The sequence below is a fragment of the Falco rusticolus genome, chromosome 1, assembly GCF_015220075.1.
Source record: "Falco rusticolus isolate bFalRus1 chromosome 1, bFalRus1.pri, whole genome shotgun sequence".
NCBI lineage: Eukaryota > Metazoa > Chordata > Aves > Falconiformes > Falconidae > Falco > Falco rusticolus.
In genome coordinates this window covers 31,512,266-31,535,247 of record NC_051187.1, presented here as the reverse complement: position 1 = coordinate 31,535,247, position 22,982 = coordinate 31,512,266, and the positions used below count along the sequence as shown (strand labels likewise).

At 52.9% G+C, this 22,982-nt stretch overlaps 3 protein-coding genes across 4 annotated transcripts; 1 reads left to right on the top strand and 2 right to left on the bottom strand.

Annotated features, from left to right (window-relative positions):
* The first annotated feature begins 252 nt into the window (after positions 1-252).
* On the top strand, positions 253-4,600 carry DIABLO (diablo IAP-binding mitochondrial protein). 2 transcript variants are annotated; one of them, XM_037375481.1, is made up of 6 exons: positions 253-335; positions 1,267-1,387; positions 1,732-1,863; positions 2,575-2,685; positions 2,889-2,985; positions 3,943-4,600. In XM_037375481.1, the coding sequence occupies exons 1-6, from the start codon at positions 289-291 to the stop codon at positions 4,155-4,157; spliced, it is 723 nt and encodes a 240-aa protein (XP_037231378.1). In that variant the 5' UTR covers positions 253-288; the 3' UTR covers positions 4,158-4,600. The 2 variants fall into 2 exon arrangements, with proteins under 2 accessions (XP_037231378.1, XP_037231379.1); XM_037375482.1 differs by lacking the exon at positions 253-335 and adding an exon at positions 428-618.
* Positions 4,601-7,214: 2,614 nt separating this feature from the next.
* On the bottom strand, positions 7,215-9,044 carry B3GNT4 (UDP-GlcNAc:betaGal beta-1,3-N-acetylglucosaminyltransferase 4). Its single transcript, XM_037375855.1, has one exon. It carries the CDS (start codon positions 9,039-9,041, stop codon positions 7,932-7,934), a length of 1,110 nt encoding a protein of 369 aa, XP_037231752.1. The 5' UTR covers positions 9,042-9,044; the 3' UTR covers positions 7,215-7,931.
* A 1,393-nt stretch (positions 9,045-10,437) lies between these two features.
* Positions 10,438-18,868, bottom strand: LRRC43 (leucine rich repeat containing 43). Its single transcript, XM_037401655.1, has 12 exons — positions 18,773-18,868; positions 18,415-18,690; positions 18,040-18,150; positions 17,771-17,910; positions 16,934-17,172; positions 16,015-16,193; positions 15,092-15,221; positions 14,680-14,819; positions 14,425-14,514; positions 13,929-14,135; positions 13,316-13,403; positions 10,438-10,740 (listed from the first exon to the last, which is right to left on the bottom strand). The coding sequence occupies exons 1-12, from the start codon at positions 18,866-18,868 to the stop codon at positions 10,586-10,588; spliced, it is 1,851 nt and encodes a 616-aa protein (XP_037257552.1). The 3' UTR covers positions 10,438-10,585.
* Positions 18,869-22,982: the final 4,114 nt, after the last annotated feature.

The window sequence follows — 22,982 nt, the reverse complement described above, 5'->3', positions numbered from 1 at the left end:
CCAAGACCCATCAAGGTGTGTCCCCAGGCACCGCCGACACCTGCAGCCACCGGGGCGGCGGAGCAGCCGACCCCAGGGCGGAGGAGCCGCCACCACCCGCCCGCCACCTCAGGCTGCCGCCGCCCTCACAGCGCCCCTCCCGTCCTCGGCCAACGGCCGCCCGCGCGCCCCGCCGCACGTGCCCACCCCCTGCGCATGCGCCGCGCCGGGAAATCAGCCCCGCCCGCTCCGAACTCCCGCTGTCCCCGGCGCGCTGACGTCACTTCCGGCGCACCGCCCTGTCCCAAGATGGCGGCGGGCAGCCGGTGGCTCCGGAGCTGCTGTTCCTTCCTCAGGTACCGCGGTGGCCCCCGCCGCTCCAGGGCCCGAGGGCGCGGCGGAGCGGGGGCGGTGCAGGCGTTCAGGCAAACACCCGGGTGGCCGTTACCGGGCTGGTGCGGGCCGGGCGCGGCCGACAGGGCTGTAGTCAGGCCCCCGCCTCGGCTCCGGGCCGCTGAGGGCCTTTGCGGCTCCGTGCCCGTGCCTTCTGCCCGCTGTAATCGAGCCAGCCACGGCTGGAGCGGCAGCCTGTGCCACCGAAATGGCCGTAACGTACCTCCTCCGCCTCCAGATGCCACGGTGGGATAGCACGAGCAGTAGGAGTTGTGATACACATACAGCGCTTGCCACTGGTGCTCAGTAGTTTCAAAGTACAGAAGAAGGAAAAGTGACTCGTTATTTTCAGAAAATTGCTGTACAAGACAAAAGTTCTCATGACTGGGTGCTGCTGTTCTTCTGCTCGAGTGTTTCAGTGACAGGCCCTGGGCCCATGGGCACTTACACAACTTTGCATGTAAATAAAACTGGCTGCAGGAGGCCCTAAGTGTCGCTGGGTCACAGCAGGTTATTACTGGTCCTGCTGCTCACCTGCATGTACCACACAGCACTTTTAAGCATGCTTTTTAATTTGTTTTTCATTATCATTAAATATTAACAGTATGATAGTACCAGATACATTTCCGCTCTCAAAGGATTAATAACCCGCTATGTTTGTTTTCTTCTCTTGCACTTAAGTAATAGAATTTTAAACAAACTTAATGTTTAATAAGCTTATATATAATAATAAGTTTAAACTTACTAATTCACTATTACACATCTTTATTACAGAAGCCTGGTAGAGATGAGGTCACCTAGAGCAGCTTCTAGGTGTTCTTTTCCTCTTTCATACCCATTTCCTACCATACACTGGTTATTTCTTGCACTTAACTTTGCTTCTTGCATTTCCAGACAAAGCTTCCCTGTTCTGGCCAGGATTCCTAGGCGCTGCCTCTCAGGCATGAATGGACGATGGCACCAAATGGCAGGCATGGGGCTGGGAGTGGCGTTGTGTGCAGTCCCAGTCGTGGAGGTAATATATCCGAAGTGAGAGACATGTAGCAAACAGTTTAATATTCAAAACCACCTGCTTAGCATTTTACAAACGGGTACTCGCCCTCAGAACTGCATTCCTTCCTGGCGATCCCAGGTGTTTAAGTCTGTTGTTAAAGTTGTTAAGGAAAAGAAATGAGAAAGACAATGTCTACCTTTAATAACACCTTGCAAAAAACAGCTGCCTTGTTTTACACTGGCAAAATAGCAGGGAGAATTAGACTGTCCAACCTTGTAGCTAACCCTGGTGCTCTTAGTTATTTGTTACTAATAACACTCATATGAAAGTCAGTGAAAAGCTCATGCAAATGTCTTGTCTTTCAGAAACAGAACTCAGTTTCTCTCAGTAATGATGCCTTGATTAAAAGAGCAGTTTCCTTGGTAACAGACAGTACTTCTACACTCCTCTCTCAAACAACGTATGCATTGATTGAAGCATTGACAGAGTATACAAAGGTAAACTGAGAGATTACGCACTTTGCTAGCAAGTCAGTACTGGCAATACTAAATTATCTGGCACTAACTACACCTGTTAAACCATACTTAAAATGGACTTCAGTTTTTTATGAATTTTAATAAAAGAGGTGTGGGGGGTTGGAGATGTCAGTTCCCTAGGAAACAGTGGGATAGGGCTCACTGTTCTACTGTACCAAACACAGAAGTTATTTTTAGCAGTGTTAGGCTGTTGCTTTGAGCTTGAACTTAAGCTGAAACGACCCATGTCTCAGAATTGGGGCTAAAGAAACTTGTAACCGTTACTGGATACCTGCATACTAAGTAGGATACACCACCTGTATTCTTCGGTATTTTATTTACCTTCTGTGCCCATTTCTAAGGCCATGAATTTGAGTTTCATCAGAAGAATTCAGTGAGCCATATTTAAGTCTGAATCAAGAAGATATTGCTGTAATTTTATAAATAAGTGCCAATTTGAGTAAAGTATTTGCATTCCAGTTTACTTCCTTATTAGTATGGCAAGTATATAAAGAGATGCTGTCCACAGCACTGCTGTGGGCAGGCAGCAAACACTGTCAGTGCCTCCAAAATTGCAGTGAACTGGAGAACAAAGCATCTTTGGAACCATTCAGCAATTTTGCTAATTAACACTGAGACAACATCAGAGATACACAGATTGTCATGTAACTGTGTGAAATGATTCCTTTGCAGGCAGTTTATACACTGGTGTCTCTCTACAAGCAATATGCAAATCTTCTTGGGAAAATGAATTCAGACGAGGTGGATGCAGTCTGGCAGGTGGTAATAGGAGCCAGAGTTGATGTAAGCAATCAAGATGATATTATTTTTTTTTACAAATTTTTTTTTACAAACAATTTTTTAAATTACAATTCAGACAGCAATCTGTCTCTTAAAACTCTGCTCAGAAAGTTCTCACCTCACTTGCTCACCTTTTCACAAAGGCACTGTTTGGAAAAGCATTCAGATACTGTTACATCTAGTTAAGTAATAACTTTGACTCCTAGATGACGACAAAACAGCAGGAATACCTAAGGCTGGAATCCAGCTGGATGACAGCGTTACGTCTTTCAGAAATGGCAGCAGAAGCTGCATATCAATCAGGTAAGCACAAGCAGAAATACCAAGAATTTCTTTCCCCTAGAATTTAGGCAGTATTTGTTGAATGAGAATGAAGTAGAGAGAGACAGAATATATATTCGTGTACCAACCTACAACTAGTGCCTGGGTTTTAGAGAAGCTGAGAACTTGCATTCTTTTACTGGCTACAGGTCCAGTAGAAGCGTTCCGAGAACTAGGCCTGGAAACTTCACATGCAGTTTAGATCAAGACCAACCAAAACAGGTTTGAGGGAAGCGTTTAGTCCTTTTTAAATGCAACATTCAAACCCAGTTCTAGGAGCCACAGAAATAAGGCTATCTAGGGGGTCTAGCAGGTCTTTCTAGTTGGATTCACTTTTATTAAAAGAGTGAGACTATTTTCACTTTCATGCAGGAAAGATACTAATTTTGGTCTTTTCTCACAGTATACACACTTTCACAGAAAGTGCAGAGACTTGGTAACTCTGAGTTATGGCAGCTGACTTCAGTAAAGTTATTGGAGGGGAGAAGGGGAGGAAAGCAATGAGAGTACACAGGGACACTCTCTAAGTGCCTGAAAAAGACACAGAATCAGGAGGAGCATGAGAGGAGAAAGCGTTCACAGTTCAGCAGTGGCACAGCTATTCCTGTGGCTGGTATGTGTCAAGACAGGCCAAGGACTAAAAGTTTCTGGCACACGATGGCTAGGCTTAGTTCTCAAACCCACTGGCACAAGCTGATTGCCCTGGTCAGACGCTGGCTGTAACCCAGTTGGGTGGGAAGAATTCAAGGTGGCAAAAAAATGTCCAAGTAGGCATAATGTTTAAGGGAAATGAACTGTAAATGCATTTAGCATTAATACCATCCAAGAGCCATCAAAATACTTAGCAAAGCAGGTGATAATTAATAGACAGTTGCTTCCTTAATTGAAAGTTTGCTGAGTGCTCCTCTAACCCACTGTATTTAAATTATTACATTTCAGGTGCAGACCAAGCCTCCGTGACAGCCCGCAGCCACATTCAGCTAGTGAAATCGCAGGTGCAAGAAGTGCGACAGCTCTCCCAGAAAGCAGAGACCAAATTAGCTGAAGCTCAAACAGAAGAGCTCATAAAAGCTCAAGGAGAGGAATCTTCATTGCCACAGGGTATTTTAGGAAGTACAGAGGCAGGTGAGGACCCTTATCTTCGGGAGGACTGAAAGGAACTTAAGAGTCACGATAGAATATGTGACAGTCAATCACAAACTGAAGGTCCCAAACTTTTAAGTGTGGGATAGTGGGAAACTGCTGAAATAAGCCTATGATTCCATTCCCCCCCCCCCCCCCCAACAGGATTGCTTTACAAATCAATTCCAAGTATCTGAAAGGCCTTTATCTTGTTTGTAACTTGTTTGTAATACTTATGGATTCAATTACTGAAATGTTCAACTATGCAAATGTGAAAATTGCTATCAAGGATAGCTTGTTCTTCATCGTCTCTCTGCTGGGAGGGTCCTACGGATTGTTTGATAGTTTGTGAGCGCTCTCTGAGAGGCTAACTAGGTATCAGCCGAAGAAATATTTAAAAGTAATTATTTTTAAAGCTGTGAAGTAAATGACGTCTGTTAGGAGATACCTTCATTAAATTGTGCAAAAGCATCTCGTTGCAAGTTATGCTCATTTGGGTAAGACATTAAGCGCTGTTTTCTGTTTGAACTTAGAAGTTTGTAACGGAGCTGAGTGACAGCTGCATCAAATTTGCAATCAAGAGAAGATCTCAGCTGTAAAGCTAAGAACTTTCTGTGGAGTGACCCAGGTTCTTAGTGGAGTTCTGCAGTTCAGTACAGCCACCTCTTTCACCCAAAAGTCACCACTAAATATGCATGTGCTTTCCCCAGGAAGCAAAGGGAGATTTGATTTTCAAGATACTGTGGTTATAAACAAAGTCGTTGTGGCAACTGCTGTGTACTTCTTTATAAAGCAGTGAGCAAAAGCAAGCGTTACATATTTGAATGCTGTTCAACATGAGCTTCAGGAAAATAATTTCAAGTCTCTTTTTGCAAGCTTAATGTGAAATTTGTAGTATTAGCTGTATAGACAATATAAACTTAAGCTGAGGTTGCTTTCTAGAGCAGTCTTTGTAGAATCCTTTGTAGAATAGTATCCACTAGAACTTTATCACTGCTGGTTTGAGTCAGATAATCCCCATTCGTCAGGTTTTGTAAGAAAACACGCATTAATCATACATTTTTCACAACAAATGAGCATGTGATGCACTACACGTGTGTCGAGGTTGCTGTTACTAAATTGAGCTGTGCTGGACTAAGAATTTTTTCAGCTGTAGCATAAGCCTTCCTGTCTATTGAACAAATGCAAATCTGAGCTGCACAGCACTGTACACTTATAGATTAAGTAGAAAAGGAATTAGTAAACCACCATTTCTTGCTCCTGCTCCTCACTGGGTGCTGCTGTATCTGAGGTGGAAGGCACAGCTCACAGGAAGATGCCAGTGCCTGCTGTGCCAGTATGCAGGAGGTCCCAAACACAGCTTTGGGCTGGAGCATTAGGAAAAAAAGCCACTATGAGAGGATTATTTACAGCAGTGGCACAGCCACGCCTTCACAAGCCAAATGCAACTTCAGGTCAACCTCTAACCACAACTGCTCTAATTTGCTACGTGCTGCAGTTTCAAGAAAGTCTGCCAAGCCACTGACCCAAATGCACGTACAGGTTGTGTTCCTTGCAGGATGCCACAATAACTCTCTTCAGATGCTTGCATGGCAGAGATACAGCTTAAGGCAGACAAGCACTGCTACAGGAGCCTGCAAAGCAACGCGTTCTCCCTGTCAGAACCTGCTCCCAGCCACCTTGTTGCCCCGCTTGTTTCACTGCTCTTACTTCCCAAGACACAGGCTGTACCCACACACATCGAACCTTCAGCTGTGACGGGCCAGCTAGTAAGTTCAGTCAAAATGGGAGTGAGGAGCGTGAGGAGCTCCATATCACCTCTATAATGGGATGGAAAAAGAGTCCCACACCTTTACTGGGAAGTGAGAGTTGCCTGTTGGGGGTTAGCCCATACACCTAAGCCCACAACAGACATGACATCACACTCTACATTATGTTACTGAGTTGGCATTTGGAATCATCTAGTGGATCAGAAAAATGCTGCCACAGCAGTTCACAGGGTACCGCAGTACACGCTCTGTCCAGCCTCTTCTCTGGAACAAGCAGTGGTGCCCAGGAGCTAGGTTTTGCTGCTGATACTCGGCCTTGTTTACAAAGCCAGCACATCTGAAACGACATGTAGATAATTTCTCAGGTACAGCTAGTACACCTAATTAATCCTTGTTAGGGCTGCAGTGAGAAGACACGGCAGCAGCTTGTACAAGACTGCACTGAGGATGGACACACACACACAGGCTTACCTCTTGCAAGAGCAATTTTTTCAAACGCCTACTCACATCTGGCACAGAAACTGCTTGCATGAGAGTGGTAACTCCTGCTGTAAGAGTCTGGGTCACACCGTGGGGCTAAGCTACCACTACAGCGGGTGTTATAGAAAGCCAAGGCAGCAAGTACCGCCAGGAGTCCCGCAGCCTGACACCACCCCACTGGAAGGCAGCCAGCCTGCCCTGACAGCTCATCACACCTCTGGTCTCAGGATCTCCTCAGTCTCTCTGCCTGCAGTACAGGCAAGGACCACCTGGAAGCATTTCCCAGGCAACTCTGAAAGCTCCAGCTCACAGCTGGTGGGCAGTGAACGCTGCGCTGCTGGCACTACACACAGCAATGGCAACAGCACAGCACAAAATGTGCCAACTTCCGTAATCACAGACTTCCTCTCTACCCCACTGCCTTTTTCTAAAATTTCCAGGCTGCTTCCCACTCACACACAGCACAGCAGCTCCTGACCTAGCAGCAAAACACCCTGAAGCTGAAAAGCTTCACAGAAGTATCACTGAATCTGAAGTTTCATATTTGATCTCCTTCCTCAAACGGGCGACTCCAGGACACTCCTAGATTGTTTCTGTATCAATGCATCTTGCCTGGACAGGGGCAGAGAACGGCAGCTGCCCACAGGAAAGGAAGTGGCAAGTATCCATTTCCACATAACCTTATCCTCTTTAATATCAATGACTCCTTGACATACATACCCAGCACCAGCTCTCGGCCTTCTCTGGCTTTTAGTGCTCTTAGCTTTCAGGAGACCCAAGAATACTCCTGTGAAAACACTTTTCAAAACTGTATTTTATTGATATCCAACATTACAACAACCCAAACACCTCCCCACACCACATGAAAAGCTACAGCCACTCTAACCACCATTGTAATTATTCAAGACATATTGCCCCTCTCAAACCCAATCAGAAAGTATTTGTGCAAAAGCTTCCAGTGCAAGTAAACCTGTAATAAGCTTCTGTAAAATCCAAAGGGCTTGAGTCAGAGCCCAGACCCTTGGATCATCGTGCTGTGTTAAGGCAATGTATTTTTGAGGCTTTTTCTTCCCCACTCCACTCCCTTTCTCCTGCTGTCCGGTAGGACCTGTGGGATTGCTGGAACAGCGAAGTTGCACTGCTGTGGACCCAGCAGCACACACTGGGCTTTCCTCCACCCCTGCCAGTAATTTCGTGCTCTGTCACTCATAAGTCATCATTAGCCTTCCTACACGAGGCTGAATTCAGCCGCCCCTGTGTTGCAGAGCCCACAGAGCTTCACTCACATCCCTGCGGCAGCTCTAACTTCCCCCTGGCCCCAGTCAGGCTGGGAGGAACCGAGCCCAGCCCCACACCACATCTCACCAAGCCACCGGCCCCATCCCCACCCCAGGGCAATTCAACTGTGTCAGTAACTCACCGACAGAAAAAAAGACTTGCTGCAACACAAACCCCTATGGCTCAAGTACTGTTAGTAGAGGACACATTTCTACCACAACCTGATTTTTTAGTTTCAGTACCCTGTATCTGTCACCAGTCACAATCCCGCCGTGCTCATCAGTAGCTTCTTTTCCAGCCCCTTCTGTAGCTGTGCGTTACTGACACTGCACACCGAATGCTGTCATCCTTCACCAGCGTCCACATGATCCACATCTCCGTTGGGTTTAGTCTGTGCACAACCATCAGCTCTTTGTACAAGCAGGGATCGAAAGGATTGAAAGGTCTCTGGATCCCAAAAGTCTTAAAGCCAGCGTGGTTCTTTGGGGTCACTGCCATCTTCGCCAGACACATTCCCACAAAGACATCATCTATCGGGAAGAGCTCCATGTCCTCAGCGGTGCTCTGGAGGCGGCACACCGTCTCTCTCGACATCACGTAGCCCCCTCCACCCGCGTAGAGAGGATAGAAGGGGGCTCTGTACATGGGCTCTGGAATAAAGTATTTGACCTTGGTGTTCCTGATGGGCCGGGCGTTGGGGATCACATCCCCAACAAAGAGATCCCGTTTGGGATCCAGTTCTTGGAGGAATTCAACAATGTTGTAAGTGTTGACAAAGACATCGTCATCACCCTTCAGCACAAACCGGGCGTGCGGGCAATCCTCCACGAACCAGCGGAGGAAATGCAGCTCCTTGAGGGTCAAGTTGAAGAAGTTGTCCACAAAATCCCATTGCAAGATGTCATCGAACTCCCGGCTCTCGTAAGCCAGCAGCTGCTGGAGGGGCTGTACCTGGGGTTTGGCCTCCGAGCGCCCCAGGAGGAAGAGGAGCCTGACGCTCCTGCCGCCGACGGAGCCCCCCTTCCCCCACGTGTTCCTGATGGCCACCCGCCGGTCCACGTTGATGGGGGATGACTTGATGGCCAGCAAGAGGAACATCTCCCGGCTACACCGGGAAGGCTTCAGCAGGACCGAGAAGTTCCGGCAGTGCTTGTAGGTTAAGAAGAGCCGGTGAAGCTCCGGGAGGGCGAGCGAGGCGTTGGCGAGAGTCAGGTTGGGCGAACACCGGCTGGGTTCAGCGCTGCCCATCGCCGCCGCCCGGGCTCGGCCCCCGGTCCCCGCCGCCCCCCGCGGCGCTGCCGGCTTCGCCTCCTGCTTCATGTAGAGCAGCGCGGCCAGCAGCGCGGCCCAGCCGGTGCAGAGGGCCAGGCCCCTGAGGCGCCGGTACATGGCGGCACCGGGACACCGACCGTGGCCGCCGCAGCCCCGCGACCCGCCCCGGCATCCGCCGCCGCCACCCACCGGCCCCGGCCCGCGGCTCCCCCCGCCGGCCCCGGGCGCTGCGGCCGCTCCGCAGCCCCCGCCCCTGCGCCCCGCGGTGCCACCGGCGCACACCCCCGCCCCGGCCGGCACAGCCGCCGCTTGGACTTACCGGGAGGCGCTGCCGCCCCCGCGCCGCCGCCAAGCACCGCCCCGGGCCGCCCCCCCCCCCCCCCCCCCCCCCCGCCCCTGCCGGGGCCTCGCCCCGCGCCCCGGCACCGGGCACCGGCACTGGGCATACACACAGCGCCCCGGCACCGTGCTGCACCGCATCGCGCACCGGCACCGGGCATCCGCACCGGGTCCCGCGCCGCCGGGCACTGCACCCTGCACGTTGCACAGCCAAGCCTGCACCGCGCACAGGAGCACCCCACCTTGCACACCCCGGACTGCAACACTGCACAGCCCACCCTGCACAGCCCACTTTGCACACCCCACCCTGCACGCTGCACACCCCATGTTGCACGCTGCAACATTGCTCACCCCACACTGCACATCTGACGTTGCACACCCCTCCTTGCACACTGCAACACTGCACACCCGACCCTGCACACTGCACACTACATTGCACAGCCCACCCTGCAGATCCCACCTTGCACACCCCACATTGTACACTGCAACACTGCACACCCCATGTTGCACGCTGCAACACTGCACAGCCCACCCTGCATGCCCCATGTTGCACACTGCAACGTTGCTCACCCCACATTGCACGCTGCAACACTGCACACCCCACATTGCACACGAAAACATTGCACAGCCCATCCTGTGCACTCCACACTGCACACCTTGCATGCTGCACAACTCACATTGCACACTGCAACACTGCACAGCCCACTCTGCGGTCTCCACACTGTACACACAGCACACCCCACCCTGCACACTGCACACCCCACGTTACATACTGCAACATTGCTCACCCCACATTGCACATCCAATGTTGCACACCCCATGTTGCACACTGCAACGCCGCACAGCTTACCCTGCGTGCCCCACCTTGCACACCTCACCCTGCACACTGCACACGCACCCTTGCACACTGCAACACTGCTCACCCCACCTTGCACACTGCAACACTGCACAGCCCACCCTGCAGACCCCCCCTTGCACACTGCAACATTGCTTACTCCACATTGCACACCCCACCCTCCACACCCCACGTTGCACACTACAGCATTGCACAGCCCACCCTGCACGCTGAGCACCAGCTCCTGCAGAAGCTCAGCAGCACCCCAGGACAGTCACAGGTGTGGCATCTCCCCGCTCTGTAGGTTCAGCTAAACCAGGATACACACAGCATCCCAGTGGGCTTTATTCCCCCATCCCAGTGGGTTTATTCCCCCTCCCAGTGGGTTTTATTCCCCACCCCAATGGGTTTATTCCCCCATCCCAGTGGGGTTTACTTCCCCATCCCATGGGTTTTATTTCCCACGCTCTCTTTTGCTACAGCCACATCACCGGCTGTTTCCCACGGCCGCGCTCTCCGGGCTCTGCAAACGGGCTGCTAGGGGCCACCGAAGCAGCTGCATCTGGAACGGGACCGTCAGTGGCACGGGCGGCAGCCCCCAGTTCCCCTCTGGCTCTGCAGCAGTTTTGGTTTTCCTTTTTCCTGTGGAAAGAAGTAAACCCGTCACCATCCTGGCAGAGGGAAGCACCAGCGCGCCAGGGGTGACACGGTGTCACCACTAACCCATGGGTCTTGGGGGAAAATCTATTTGAATATGACTTTGGGTCAGGAGCCCAAAGAGCATCGTAGGGCCGGCAGCTGGTCTGGGCGCAGCCTTCCTTTCTGAATTCCCCGGTAATTCTTCCAAAAACAGACAGATTGCAGAAATAAATCGTTTCAAAGCTCCTGGAAAATGAAGCGGGGGGTAAAACAAGACCAATGTGAGGCTACTTCCGAAGACACCCTTCAATGTCCGGGCAAACTGCTTGAGACAAAGCTTGCTGCCTTTCCCCTTTGAGCTGCCTGGAAAGGATCCCAGATCCTCTGAGAGGCCGGATTATTTGTGTGCATTTGGCCACCGAGAGATGCAAATTGGCCTCAGCTCCCAGATGTGAGTGCCGGTCCCTGCGCAGCCCTGCTGGATGCATGGCTGCAGTGGTGCGAGGGCTGGGAGCCATCCCCCTGCTGCTCCATGGTCACTGCCACTGCCCCCAGGGGGGGCATGGTGGGACACGGTGGGACATGGTACCACATGGTGGGACATGGATGGTACCCTATGATACCACATGGTGGGACATGGTGGGACATGGTACCCTATGGTACCACATGGTACCACATGGTGGGACATGGTACCATATGGTATCACATGGTGGGACATGGTACCCTATGGTACCACATGATACCACATGGTGGGACATGGTACCCTATGGTACCACATGGTACCACATGGTGGGACATGGTACCATACGGTATCACATGGTGGGACATGGTACCCTATGGTACCACATGATACCACATGGTGGGACATGGTACCCTATGGTACCACATGGTACCACATGGTGGGACATGGTACCATATGGTATCACATGGTGGGACATGGTGGGACATGGTACCCTATGGTACCACATGATACCACATGGTGGGACATGGTACCCAGGTGATGAGCAAGTGCCAAACGGCCCCGGTGCCATTTGGTGACTCATGGAACAGCTGGGGGCTTGCACAGCCCCCCTGCCCCCCCTAGCCGTGTGGGTCACCGTGGCTGCTATCGGGGTGTGCATATGAGTCAGAGCTGTGCATCACCGCAGAGCACACAGCCATGGGCCACCGCTGCCTGCACCAAACCAGGGGGGGCAGTTAGTTTTTTGGCACTTCTTGCACCCGGTGGCCTCATGGTGCAGCCAGCCAGCCTCCACCTGCACAGGCATAAGGGGACACGTGTCCTGATGGCTCCGGGTTTGCAGCTTTCTGTGCATCCCCCCAGCACTCGTGGCCGTGCAGCCCCCTGCAGCAGGGCTTGGTTCTGCAGAGGGGACCTGTGGCGTGCATGCTGACCGCAGGCACTGGGGTGCAAAGGAAGTAGAAAAACACCCTGGCTGAGCTTCGGTTGTTCAGTGGCAGCTCCCTGCATCAGCAGCAGGCTGAGTGTGTGTTGCAGATGAAGGTTTGCTTGTGGGAAGCAATAATCCAAGGAGGTTTCTGTCCTGGGAAGGCTGGCAGGCTTCCTCCAGCACAGCTGAGGACTGCAGGGCACTGAGAGCCTCCCTAAAGATGGGGGGACCTCACCGTGGGTGAGGGGGCACGGAAAAGCAGCCAGGAAGTCTTGGGGAAGGAGGTTAATCCCACTCTTAGCAACTAAATCTGATGCCAGAGCAGGGACACAAGGCTCCTTTGGTTCCTCTGAGTGGTGCTGGGGGCGGGGGGGGCTGGCCCACTCTGTGCTCTCCTTGACCCCTCAGCAGCTTTTCAGCATCACCCTGCCACCCCTTCCCTCCCCCACTTCCTCCTGCTCTTGCATTGCTCCTCCGATGTGCTGGCACTGCTGTTTTTGTAGTCAAAACAAGATTGCTGGAAAAAAACCCTGCAAGCGGCAGGGTGAGCTTTTTGCCTCCAGCAGATGAGGCAACGCTGCTGGCTGAGCAGGCTGTGGGCTGGGGAGGGGCTGGGGGCACCCATCAGGGCTTGGGGTGGTCCCTTCATGGGTGCCAGCAGGCTGGGGTCTGCTCCCAGCCTTGCCACGGGCTGGCTGGGGTACCTGGGGCTCTCCGTGCATCTCATCGCTAAATCTGAAAGAATGTAGAACAAGAATTCCCTCTGCAAAGGGCGTTGCGATGTGAGGAAATGGATGAGGACCTTACCATGCATCCCAGACAGCGCTGCCCCTGGCTGCCCGCGCCAGCCCACACCACCGGCCATGCTTGGCAGCTGATGCAGCGGGCAGCACATCTCTCACCCCAAAATCTGCTTCTCCCCCCGGCATGCAGAGCCGGTAGGTGCAGCAGCCCACCCTTGATGCTTGCTCAGACACTGATTCACCAAGGTGTCAGGGCGTGAGCCTGAGCTTACAGCCCCCGCAGTCAATGGATGCATTCACAGCCCAAAGCTCAGGATGTGAGTAAGCGCCCGCGCCGCAGCGCTGGGAGGGTGGCAGGGACCTGTGGCCACCTCCAGCCTGGCACGGCCACCAGCCACTGTTTGCTCTCCCACACGCCGCCCAGCCAGCTCCAGCCTCCCTCACCTCGGGCAGACGCTGCGGTTTTCTGGCTGGCCTGACTTTCTCTCTCTGCTTTTGGTTTTTGGCTCTTGTCTGCGCCTTTTTTCTCATCCTGCGGAGAAAGATGTTGCCAGAGTCAGGCTGTGTTGAAATTCACTGCCCGCATTCAGTCTTGTGACAGTCGTCACCCTCTGGGTTCTGCCACCGGGATTTCAAGGGCGGAGGAAAGAGTGGGGGGAAGCAGAAGCACAGCAGAGGGGCTGCTTGGAGAAAAGAATTTGGGAAAATAAAAGGGCTGGCGCGTGTTGCCATGCCGAGAGAGACCAAGCACCAGAGGAAGCACGAGTGGTTGCTTTCATATTCTCAAATGGAAAAATAAACTCATCTATTTTCCTAGGCCCATAAAAAGTAACAGTACTTATTACTAATATCAACATTAAGTAACGATACCTGCAGCGATGGATGGCGCTTAGGCAGGGCTAGTTCAGCCCCCTTTCACGGAGAGGGGAGCTGAGGGATGGATGGGTGGGAGGGATGCCCAGGCCAGCGAGGGCAGAGCAGGCTGCGGGGCAGGGTAGCTGGACCCCCATCCCTGGCAGCCCTGCTTCAGTGCCCTGCCCCCGGCCACGGTCCTTACCTTCTCCTCTAGACCTGGGGTCTGCAGCGGCTGCTCGGTGGTCAGGATCCCAAAGTCACACACAGTTGCCACCAGGTCCTCGGTGGCCAGCAAGGCTTCCAGGGTCACCCTTGTGGTGCCCAGGGTCCTTCGGATGGGAGGGTCACTGCGGAGTTCATGTGGCTTCCCCTGCTTCTTCTTTTTCTGCTTGTCCCTGGGTGAAGGACCCTGCAGGGCACCAGTGTAGGGACAAGCCTCAGCAGAAGGTGGGGGTCCCTTTATCAGACAGCAAGCAACCCCCAGCCAGCCCCTTGCCCACCACTGCATCCACACCGAGATGTGTGTGAGGCAGCTGCTGCCTTCCTCCCATAGCAAGAGGGGACTTTGGTGAGAGCTCTGGGATGGAGGCGAGATTCTCCAACATGCCAGACTGAACGACGAGAAGGGCTCGTGTTCCCTCGTCATTATTTTTGCAACTCAGATGTTATTCGGACATCATTCGCTCCCAGCACCCTACCTTGGCACTGTTCTTCTGCAGCCCCCGTCCTGCCTTTTTAGTTGTGACTGCATTTCCTTCTGGATCAGCATTGACAGGCCATGACAGCACCTGCTGGGGAAGAGGAGCTGGTGCTGCAGGGGGCTGGGATGCCAGAGGACCCTCTGTCACCCAGGGTCACCGCCACCCCAGGCTGCCTCCCAGAAGGAGCACAGCACCACTGCTGGGCTTCCCAGCAGCTCTTTCCCCTCTCACCCAGCTCTGCCACATGCTCACCTGCTCTTCCACAACTGAGACAGTCGTTCCAGCCTCCAGGTAGGACTTCAGCCCCACCAAGTCCTTGGCAGTGTGCTCCTTCCTGTAGCTGCAGTCGATGGTGTCCGCCCAGGGCTTTCCAGGGGTGGCAAACACCTTTGCTGTGCAGAGACAGAGAACAGCTGTGGGGAGAGCCCCCTCCTTCCCAAGGACAGAAGGACCCTTGGGATGTGACTGGTGCCAATTTGTTATCCACCAGTCCCAGTAACAGCCCAGCTGCAGCTGGTGCTGTGAGGGATGACCTAATGCCACCACATGCCAGAGCCACAGACCTGCCCTGAGCAGTGGGGCAGGAGATTTATTTTATATATGTATATATATATATATACACACACACACACACACACACACACATATATATAAAATTAATTACCAGAATGGGCCTTGGGCTCTCCTGTGGCTGCAGGCTCCTGCTGCCTCCCTGTTTCTCCTGTGCCCCAAGCAGAAGCAGAGCTGTCTACATGCCGGGTGGCCACCACGGGACTCTGATGGATTTTTGTTACCTGGAATAGAGAGGGATCTCGGCAGGGCATGGCTGGTTGTGTTTGCATCAGGACCAGGGAGCAGAGCCACCTCTGGAATCCCATTCCCCAGCCCAGCCTCACCAAGAGTCATTTAGGTTGGAAAAGACTGTTAAGATGATCAAGTCCAAACGTTAACGCAGGACTGCCAAGCCCACCACTAAACCACATCCCTCAGCGCCGCATCCATGTGTTTTTTGAACACCCCCAGGGATGGTGACTCTACCATCTCCCCGGGCAGCCAGTTCTGATGCTTGACAAACTTTTCAGTGAAGAAATTTTTCCTAATCCCCAACCTAAACCTCCCCTGGAGCAACCTGAGGCTGTTTCTTCTTGTCCTGTCGCTTGTGGCTTGGGAAAAGAGACCGACCCCCCTGCCTGCAACCTCTTTCAGGCAGCTGGAGAGAGCGATCAGCCCCCCTGAGCCTCCCTTCTCCAGGGTGAAGCCCCCAGTGCCCCCCACCGCTCCTCACCAAACTGGTGCTTGAGAATCGTGGGAAGAGGCACAGCGCCCGGGCAGGGGTCTGCCGCAGTCAGCGGGAGGGGGGCTGTGGGTGCTCCCCCGTGCAGAGCGCTGCTGGGCTCCCCCAGAGGTGACCTGAGCTGCAGGGGTTTGTCCTGCCGGATGTGGCCACATGTGCATTCTGTCCCCAGTACTGCTGCCCCCCGTGCCAGGTCCATTACAAATGGCCTCGCCCCACAGCCTGGAGGTGAAGTCCCCCTTGCTGTGACCACCCGCCGCCTGTTGCTTTCAGGAGCTGAATTAAGCACAAACCTCAGTGTTGCCACCGTCCTCGAGCTCCTCTCCCTCCACAAACTCGTACATTACACAGTAGCTGTAGGTGATCAGCGGAGCCTCAGAGCCCACCTCCCGCCGCTGGAGAGCTCTGGGATCGGGGACTCCCTTGATTTCCCCGACACTCACAACCACTCGTGCTTCACACCTGATCAGCTCTGAAAGAAGCAAATCTTGCTGTGAAGCTGCAGCATGGTCCTTCCAGAGCAAGGAAGGTACAGAGCAAGTGGCAGTCTCCAGGATGCTGTCCCCCCCCCACCTGGCATCCCTCCCTGCCACCCTCCGCTGACGCTGTGACAAGCCACTGCCACATGGGGTCACTCCAAAGCCACGCAAACATCTCCTGGCTTGGTGACTTTGCCTCTCTGGTTAACATTTTCGACTTCAAAGAGCACATCCAGGGCATAAACTCAGTCGGTAGGGGCCATCAAGAGAGGATTCCCACCCCCGCGTGTCCCCAGCCCCCTGCTCTCGTCCCAGCCGGGGATGTGCCACCCAGCGGAGGTGACATCACTTCAAGCAGATGGTGCAACACCCATGTCAGCATCTTCTCCAGTGGAGAAGTTCCTCTTTCAGCAGCTCAAGGGGCAGACGCGCGGTCTGAAACTAGACAGCATCTCACAAGCAAAGATGGGAGCAGGCCATGACACTGAGGCACAGCTAGGACTAGACTGTTCTTGCAGGTTTTGGACCTAAAACTAAAACAACCTCAACAACTACACTGCTGCAGGTCCTCTGCCTGCTCCCCACTTGTACTAGCGGGGTAAAAAGGGACAGAAAGATCTCCATTTGAGGAGAGGCAAGAAGGAAGTCAATACCGGAGCCAGGGTTTGCCCTGAGGACTCCTGGATTAACCACGATGAAACCACCTCGCAGATCACTGGGTTCAAAGGCTCACCTGGCTGCCTCGCCAGACCGTGGAACCGGCACCTCTCTTCAGGCTCTACATGGGTGTCATCAAGGATGGAAAGCTTGGGCAGGCTGTCCACGAGGAAGCCTCTGTAGGTGGGAATGAGAGCCAGTGGGTTCCCTTGGAGCACCAGGATGCGGAGCTTCTGCAGACTGGACAGTTGGGAGACCAGCCCCAGCAGGTCTGTGAAGTTGTTAAAGCTCAGGTCAAGGGAGACAAGATTTGGCCTAAGGAGAGAACCCAGAGAAGAAGGTGAGGCAAACAACATCTCTGCGGAGAGAGAGCTACTGCCCTGGTCCAGAAAAAGACACAAAAATCGTGTTTCCCAAGCACAAAATGGAGAATCCAATAGTACAACCCCAAGAGGCCAATTCCAAATTCCTGAGCCATGTGGCCCATTCCCAGTCTGCCCCACACCTCAAACCCATGTTTCTTTAGCATCCATTACCCACTCCACTCCCATCACTTGGTGACGCAGTCTAAGCTTTACATCCCTCCCAAGGCAGACTCCCAGCAGGGGCTTTGGGAAGGGCATGGGGAAAGGAAGCTGCCCAGGGATGTGGGAAATGTGGTGGGTAGGGTGTCAAGGCGTTTTCCCAGGTGATCTTCCCCTTCCACACCTTGGCCACGGACCAAGACAACCTCCGAGCGTGAGACAGAAAACAACAGAGACAGACTGCTTTGTGTGGGCAGTGGGCACAGCAAAGGAACAACCCCGCTGCAGAGCTGGGATTTCCTGACATGGGCCACCCTGATAGCTTGAGGTCACCTGTACACACCTGCCCACCTCCCTTCCAGGAGCCCACGTTCAGCCTGGGGCATTACCAGAAGGTCGCAGTGAGGTACTTGTCCGGTGAAGGGCCACGCAGCCTGTTGTATCCCAGTCCCAAGTGCTGGAGCTCTGGAGGAGGCTGAGCGCACAGGTCCTGCAGATCAGCCACAGCATTGCAGCAGAGCTCCAGGACCTGCCAGGGATAGAGGGAACAACAAACACCCTGTGCAATGAGCTGTTCCCTCAAGCTGTTTGGCTTGCGTAGTGTTCCCAGACAGGACCTCCTGCCCCATCCTGCCATCCCAAGGCATTGCTTGCTCACCTTCAGTGTCCGGGGCAGGTTGGCCGAGGTTATCCTGCTGATGTGGTTGGCACTGAGGATGAGCTCTTCCAGCTGCTGTAACTGCAACAGACCCTCGTCAACCTCCTCCACCTGCAAAGGGCCGGGTTTGGCCAACACGTCCCTGAGCCACCTTGTGGCCAGGGTGACATGGACATGTAGCCTTGAGCCACGTGACATATGTGTAACATGGATTAGTGCAACACACTTGGGGGTAGCTCTGCCCCAGCTGCAGACTGGGAACCTGGGAAGACCCCAGGATGGGGAAGGTGTCCTTGTCCCAGGATGTTTTCCCCCTCCAAAAGAAAGACATGGTTTTCTGGCCTGCAGGTGGGTAGCGTTACGGGCTGCACTCACTCCCTTGCCGACGATCTGCAGGGATCTGAGGATCTGCAAGACCTTGGAGCCGCGGATGAGCTCAGGCGCCAGCACAGCTGTTTCCCGCAGGTGCTGGTCCTGGGGGCTGCAGCCCGGCGGTGGGGCCCAGGGGCTGTGCGGGTCCCTCAGCAGCTCCACCAGTGCCTCAGGGCTCTCCTCGCCCAGCGGCAGGGCCTCATCCTGCCCAGCCACCCTCATCCCCAGCCCCGGCTGGCCGCTGCGGGGATGCCTGCGTGCAGGGGAGCAGGACTTGTTCTGCAGAGAGGGAGAGAGGAGAGGCAGTGACAGACATCAGCCCCCCCGCCACGTCCCATGGCTGTGCCCCCAGCCTCCTTACCCAGCTGCCAAGGCCACAGGGAAAGTCCTGCAGAGCCAGGTGCCGCAAGTGCTGCCGAAAAGCAGCCGAGAGGCTGCAGCGGCCAGGCGCTGCCATCAGCCCCAGCCTGGCAGGGAATTCCCTGCCTTGGTGGCACGTGGCCTGTTGCTAGGAGATGGCAGGACACAGACACCCTGGGGACCAGGACACAGACACCCTGGGGACCAGGAACCAAGCTTGGCAAGCAGGGCTGCAGAGCGAGCCTGGCACGGCACCAGGATCTCCAGGCTGGGAATAAACCCCTGGATCTCTAGACCTTGCCCTGTGTTCCAGGGGCTGTTCCCCACCAGGGAAGGAGCAGGTGCCCTCATGCAGCATTTGCAGGGTGCAGCGTCAGCCCTGTCCCCTGGCCGAGGACCTGTGGCATGGCATTTGCCATTTCTCTTATCTACATCCTGAGTGTCACTCAGGTTTCGGGGAGGAAGCAGTCAGGTTCTCAGTCAGCTGTAAAAGCACCGCTGTTCACTTGCCTGGAGGGCCATCGGAAAACAAAGTTCACTGCTAAAAACACCGTCTCCTACACTTGGAAAAAGCCGGGGAGCCCCACGTACAAAAGCCACAGCTCAGGTCAGGCTCAGGTCTCCACGCTCTGAGGTTTATTTGCCTTTCCTGGTGACAGGTTTGAGGCAATGGCTACAAATTCCTGCCAAGCAGCCTGTGTCAGCAAAACTTCACCAAATGACTTGCAGATGCTCTGTGGCAGCTGGCAGTTACGTGGTGGAAAGCCGAACTTCCACTCAGGTTGGGTTTTACAGGACAGATGCCGATCTGCTCCCTTATCAGCCCAGCAGCTTATCACAGCCCGGTACAGATAGAGAAGGATGTGCAGAGCATGCAGGCGCTGAGAGATAGCGGCATGCCACCGAGTGGAATAACCAGGCAAATCACTGTCCTCAGCTCAGTAGAAAATGAAATCAAATCTTCTCAAAATCTTTGAAAAAAAGCACTACCAGTGGCTGAATTGTGTTTCGTGGAAAAGCCAACCTGTAAGAACGCTGCTTCTCTTATTTGTATTAGTTGTAAGTGGACCCTGCTGCCGTCAGCGCTGCACAGAGATGTTCCCTGCTCTCGGAGAAAGACTGGCTGCGATTCCTTGCCTGTTCTCCCTGGCTGTATCCATCTAGAGCAGCTGGAAGGGGGCTGGCAGTGCCCGATGCTCAATGGTCTCTCATAGGTGCAAGCTCACGCACCTCCACACAGCTTGCAAGGCACGGCGGGGCACTGACCAGACACACCTCACTGCTTTTTTGGTGCTTCCAAACAAGCAACCCTCCAAGATCACCCTTCTGCCAGAAAGGAGCCATCACTACCCATCAACGGCTTTGTAGGGATGCTCCTAAAGAACACCCTGCACAAAGAAACCTCTCTCTCTCTTTCACCTCCAAATAACAATAAAAACCTCAAATAAAAAAAAAAAGCGTCTGCCAGAACTGTCCTTTACTGGTTCCTCACCAGCACTCTGCTGCCTTACGCCACAGGCCTTGATAACTTGTTATTATCTTTGTATTACCTAGTGCTGGGAACATGGGTGGTGCAAGAAGAACTGCATCCCTGTGGGATGGTGGGATGGCTGCGTGCCTCTGCCTGGCTGCTCGGGGCTCCCTCCTCCACGCGCCAGAACCATGCTCCGTGCATCTCCGTTGTTGCAGCTTCCAGCAAACAGCTGAGGCCTGAAGTTACAGGCTGGTGGGACGCCAGTGTGACACGGCACAGGGGAAGCATCCCTTCCCCTTTCCAGCCTTGGGAATCGGTTCAGCCCAGAGGACAGTCGCCAGGTGCTTCAGAGGAGCTCATGCGCACACCAAGCTTTTTATTTTCCGAGACAGATTATTTTGTATGGAAAGCAGGACCAATTATTTTTGACATCAAGATGTTCCTTGGAAGTTTTCTGGTGACTTGACATGCATTCATCTCTGAATCTCTAACCACCTTCCAGGCATATCTTTTATCACAGAGGTGGGAAGTACAAGTGTGTATGTGTCACTTCGCATTTCCACGAAGGCATGTTCATAGGGGCTTCCTCTGCCCTCAACGATCAGTTCAGCAGGTCCTCTTCTGAGCACAGCCTCATACTTGGAATCCTAAGAATGATTTTTCCCAGTTTTGGTGTGTATGAGAATTTCCTGCATTCAGTTACTGGAAATGGAAAACAGCCTCAGGGGAGCTGGAGAGACAGGCGATGGAAAGGGGGAGGTGGGATGTTGGACGTCCTCTTCTGGGTTACGTGAAGGGGTCACCCCTTGGGGACAGAATCTGACAGACATCCAGCAAAAGGATTTCTGTGTCAGCCTGACCTGCCTTGCACACAAGCCCCTCAGTGGCTTTTTCACCTCCCGCGTTAGCCCACTGCCACGTTGGCCCTGCAGGAGAAGGTTGCTGGCTTTGGGCACCAATAATGTGCTTGCGTGCTCCAACCACGTCTTAAAAACCTGGTTTATGTTCTAAATCCTACATTTTGACAAGCCCAAGGATTTAGATGGGATGGCTAAGCCCAGCATCCTGAACCCCTCATCAGATAGATTATACAGGACACCATCTGTGTCAGTTTGAAACTGCACCTAGATCACAATCAGCGAAGACGCATTTGAACCAACTTTTGATGTAATCTTTCAAAAACTAAAAAAAAAACCCAGACTATCACCAGCAAAAAAACCCATGAACCCCCAAAACAACAAAACCAACATGCGGGAGCCACTGACGCAAAACTCCATGGTATTTAAATGCAGCTCGGCTGTCCACATCTACAGCACTCTAGGCACCTAGCAGCTTGAACACCAACACCCAGCAGCTTTCAGCCAAGCCAGCTGCTCCCCGTACCTGCCATGAAGCGCCGAGCAGGTGGGTACGACTTAACCTAAACCCAGGAAGTTTTGCAAAAATAATATGGAGGCTTGAAACTAATCGTATTCTGGTTGTTGGTTTTTATTTTTTTTTTCTTCCTCCTCTTCATTTGAAAGCAGAGATCAACATCTTTGTGATCTTCCTCTTCTGTTCACTGGTTCCCCTGGGCTCCTTGGCACCAACAGCTGTCTTGGAAGAAAGCAAAACTACAACAGGACAGAGGCAGAAGCATTTTACTACCAGAATAAAGCCCTTAGCATCAGTGATAGAAAGGCAAGCAACTGCCTTGTTGAAGAGCTACGTAAGTATACTATTTTGCATTTGTTGTCTCTATGTCTGTGGCGGTACCTCTTGAATTACAAGAAAAAACTAGAAAGATCATCAGAAAAGAAGTATTTGGGTTAGAACCTAAAATAGTCTCTCTGCTGTATTCCATACAAGAAGGGAAGCGTTTCCACTGCATTGTTTTAGGGCAGAGCTGGAGCAATGTCTGGGACAGCCGGGGAAAGCTTGGGTGACTTTGCCTCAGTCATTTGCTAGCTGTGATCTTCCAGGCTAAAGGCGTTGTTCCTTCTTGGTCTCCTCAGTCACGTCGGGCTCGAAGCAGGCATCTTTTTGGAGGAAACTAGTTAGATCACTGGAAACATGGAGAGAACTGCCTTGCTCTTCAGTCTGATCCTAGTACTAGGGCAGTCAGGAGCACTTCTGCTGGGAATCTTGCTCACCTATCCTTTCCTTGGAGGTGGACACTTGAACCCAAGTGTCAATGCTTCAGAGGAATGTCAACTCCCGGGAGCATGTTCCCAAGGGTATGTTGATAAAAATCAACATAAACATTTCCCCTGAAATCATTCTTGAAATCAAAACCATCTCTGCTGAAACAGACAAAAACACGCTCAGGCCAAAGGAAACCTCTTGCATGAGTAAATTTTGCCCGTAGAACAAAGAAAAAAAACCCCAAGACTTAGAAAAGCCAAAACCAAAGCCAAGCAGGTATTAAGACAGAAAGCGCTGCACAGTCCTGGCCACAGATCGTGCACAATACCCACTCGATAAAAACAGTGTAGGCGTTAATACAGCTATAGAACAATAAAAAAACCCCAAGCCCACCCAAACTGAAAGATAGGAGTGTATGCGCTAGACATTGAAACGTGAAGCGACTACCAGGAAAGATGTAAACCGAAAGATTAATAATTTCTCTCTCCTCTTCCCCCCCTACAGAACGTGTGCAGCTCTGTAACGCCCCAGACCCTGAGCTGGATAACCGCTGACTCCCCAGCCAAAGACATGGTAAAGAACATACCCAGCTGCCCGGCTTTTGAGGCAGATT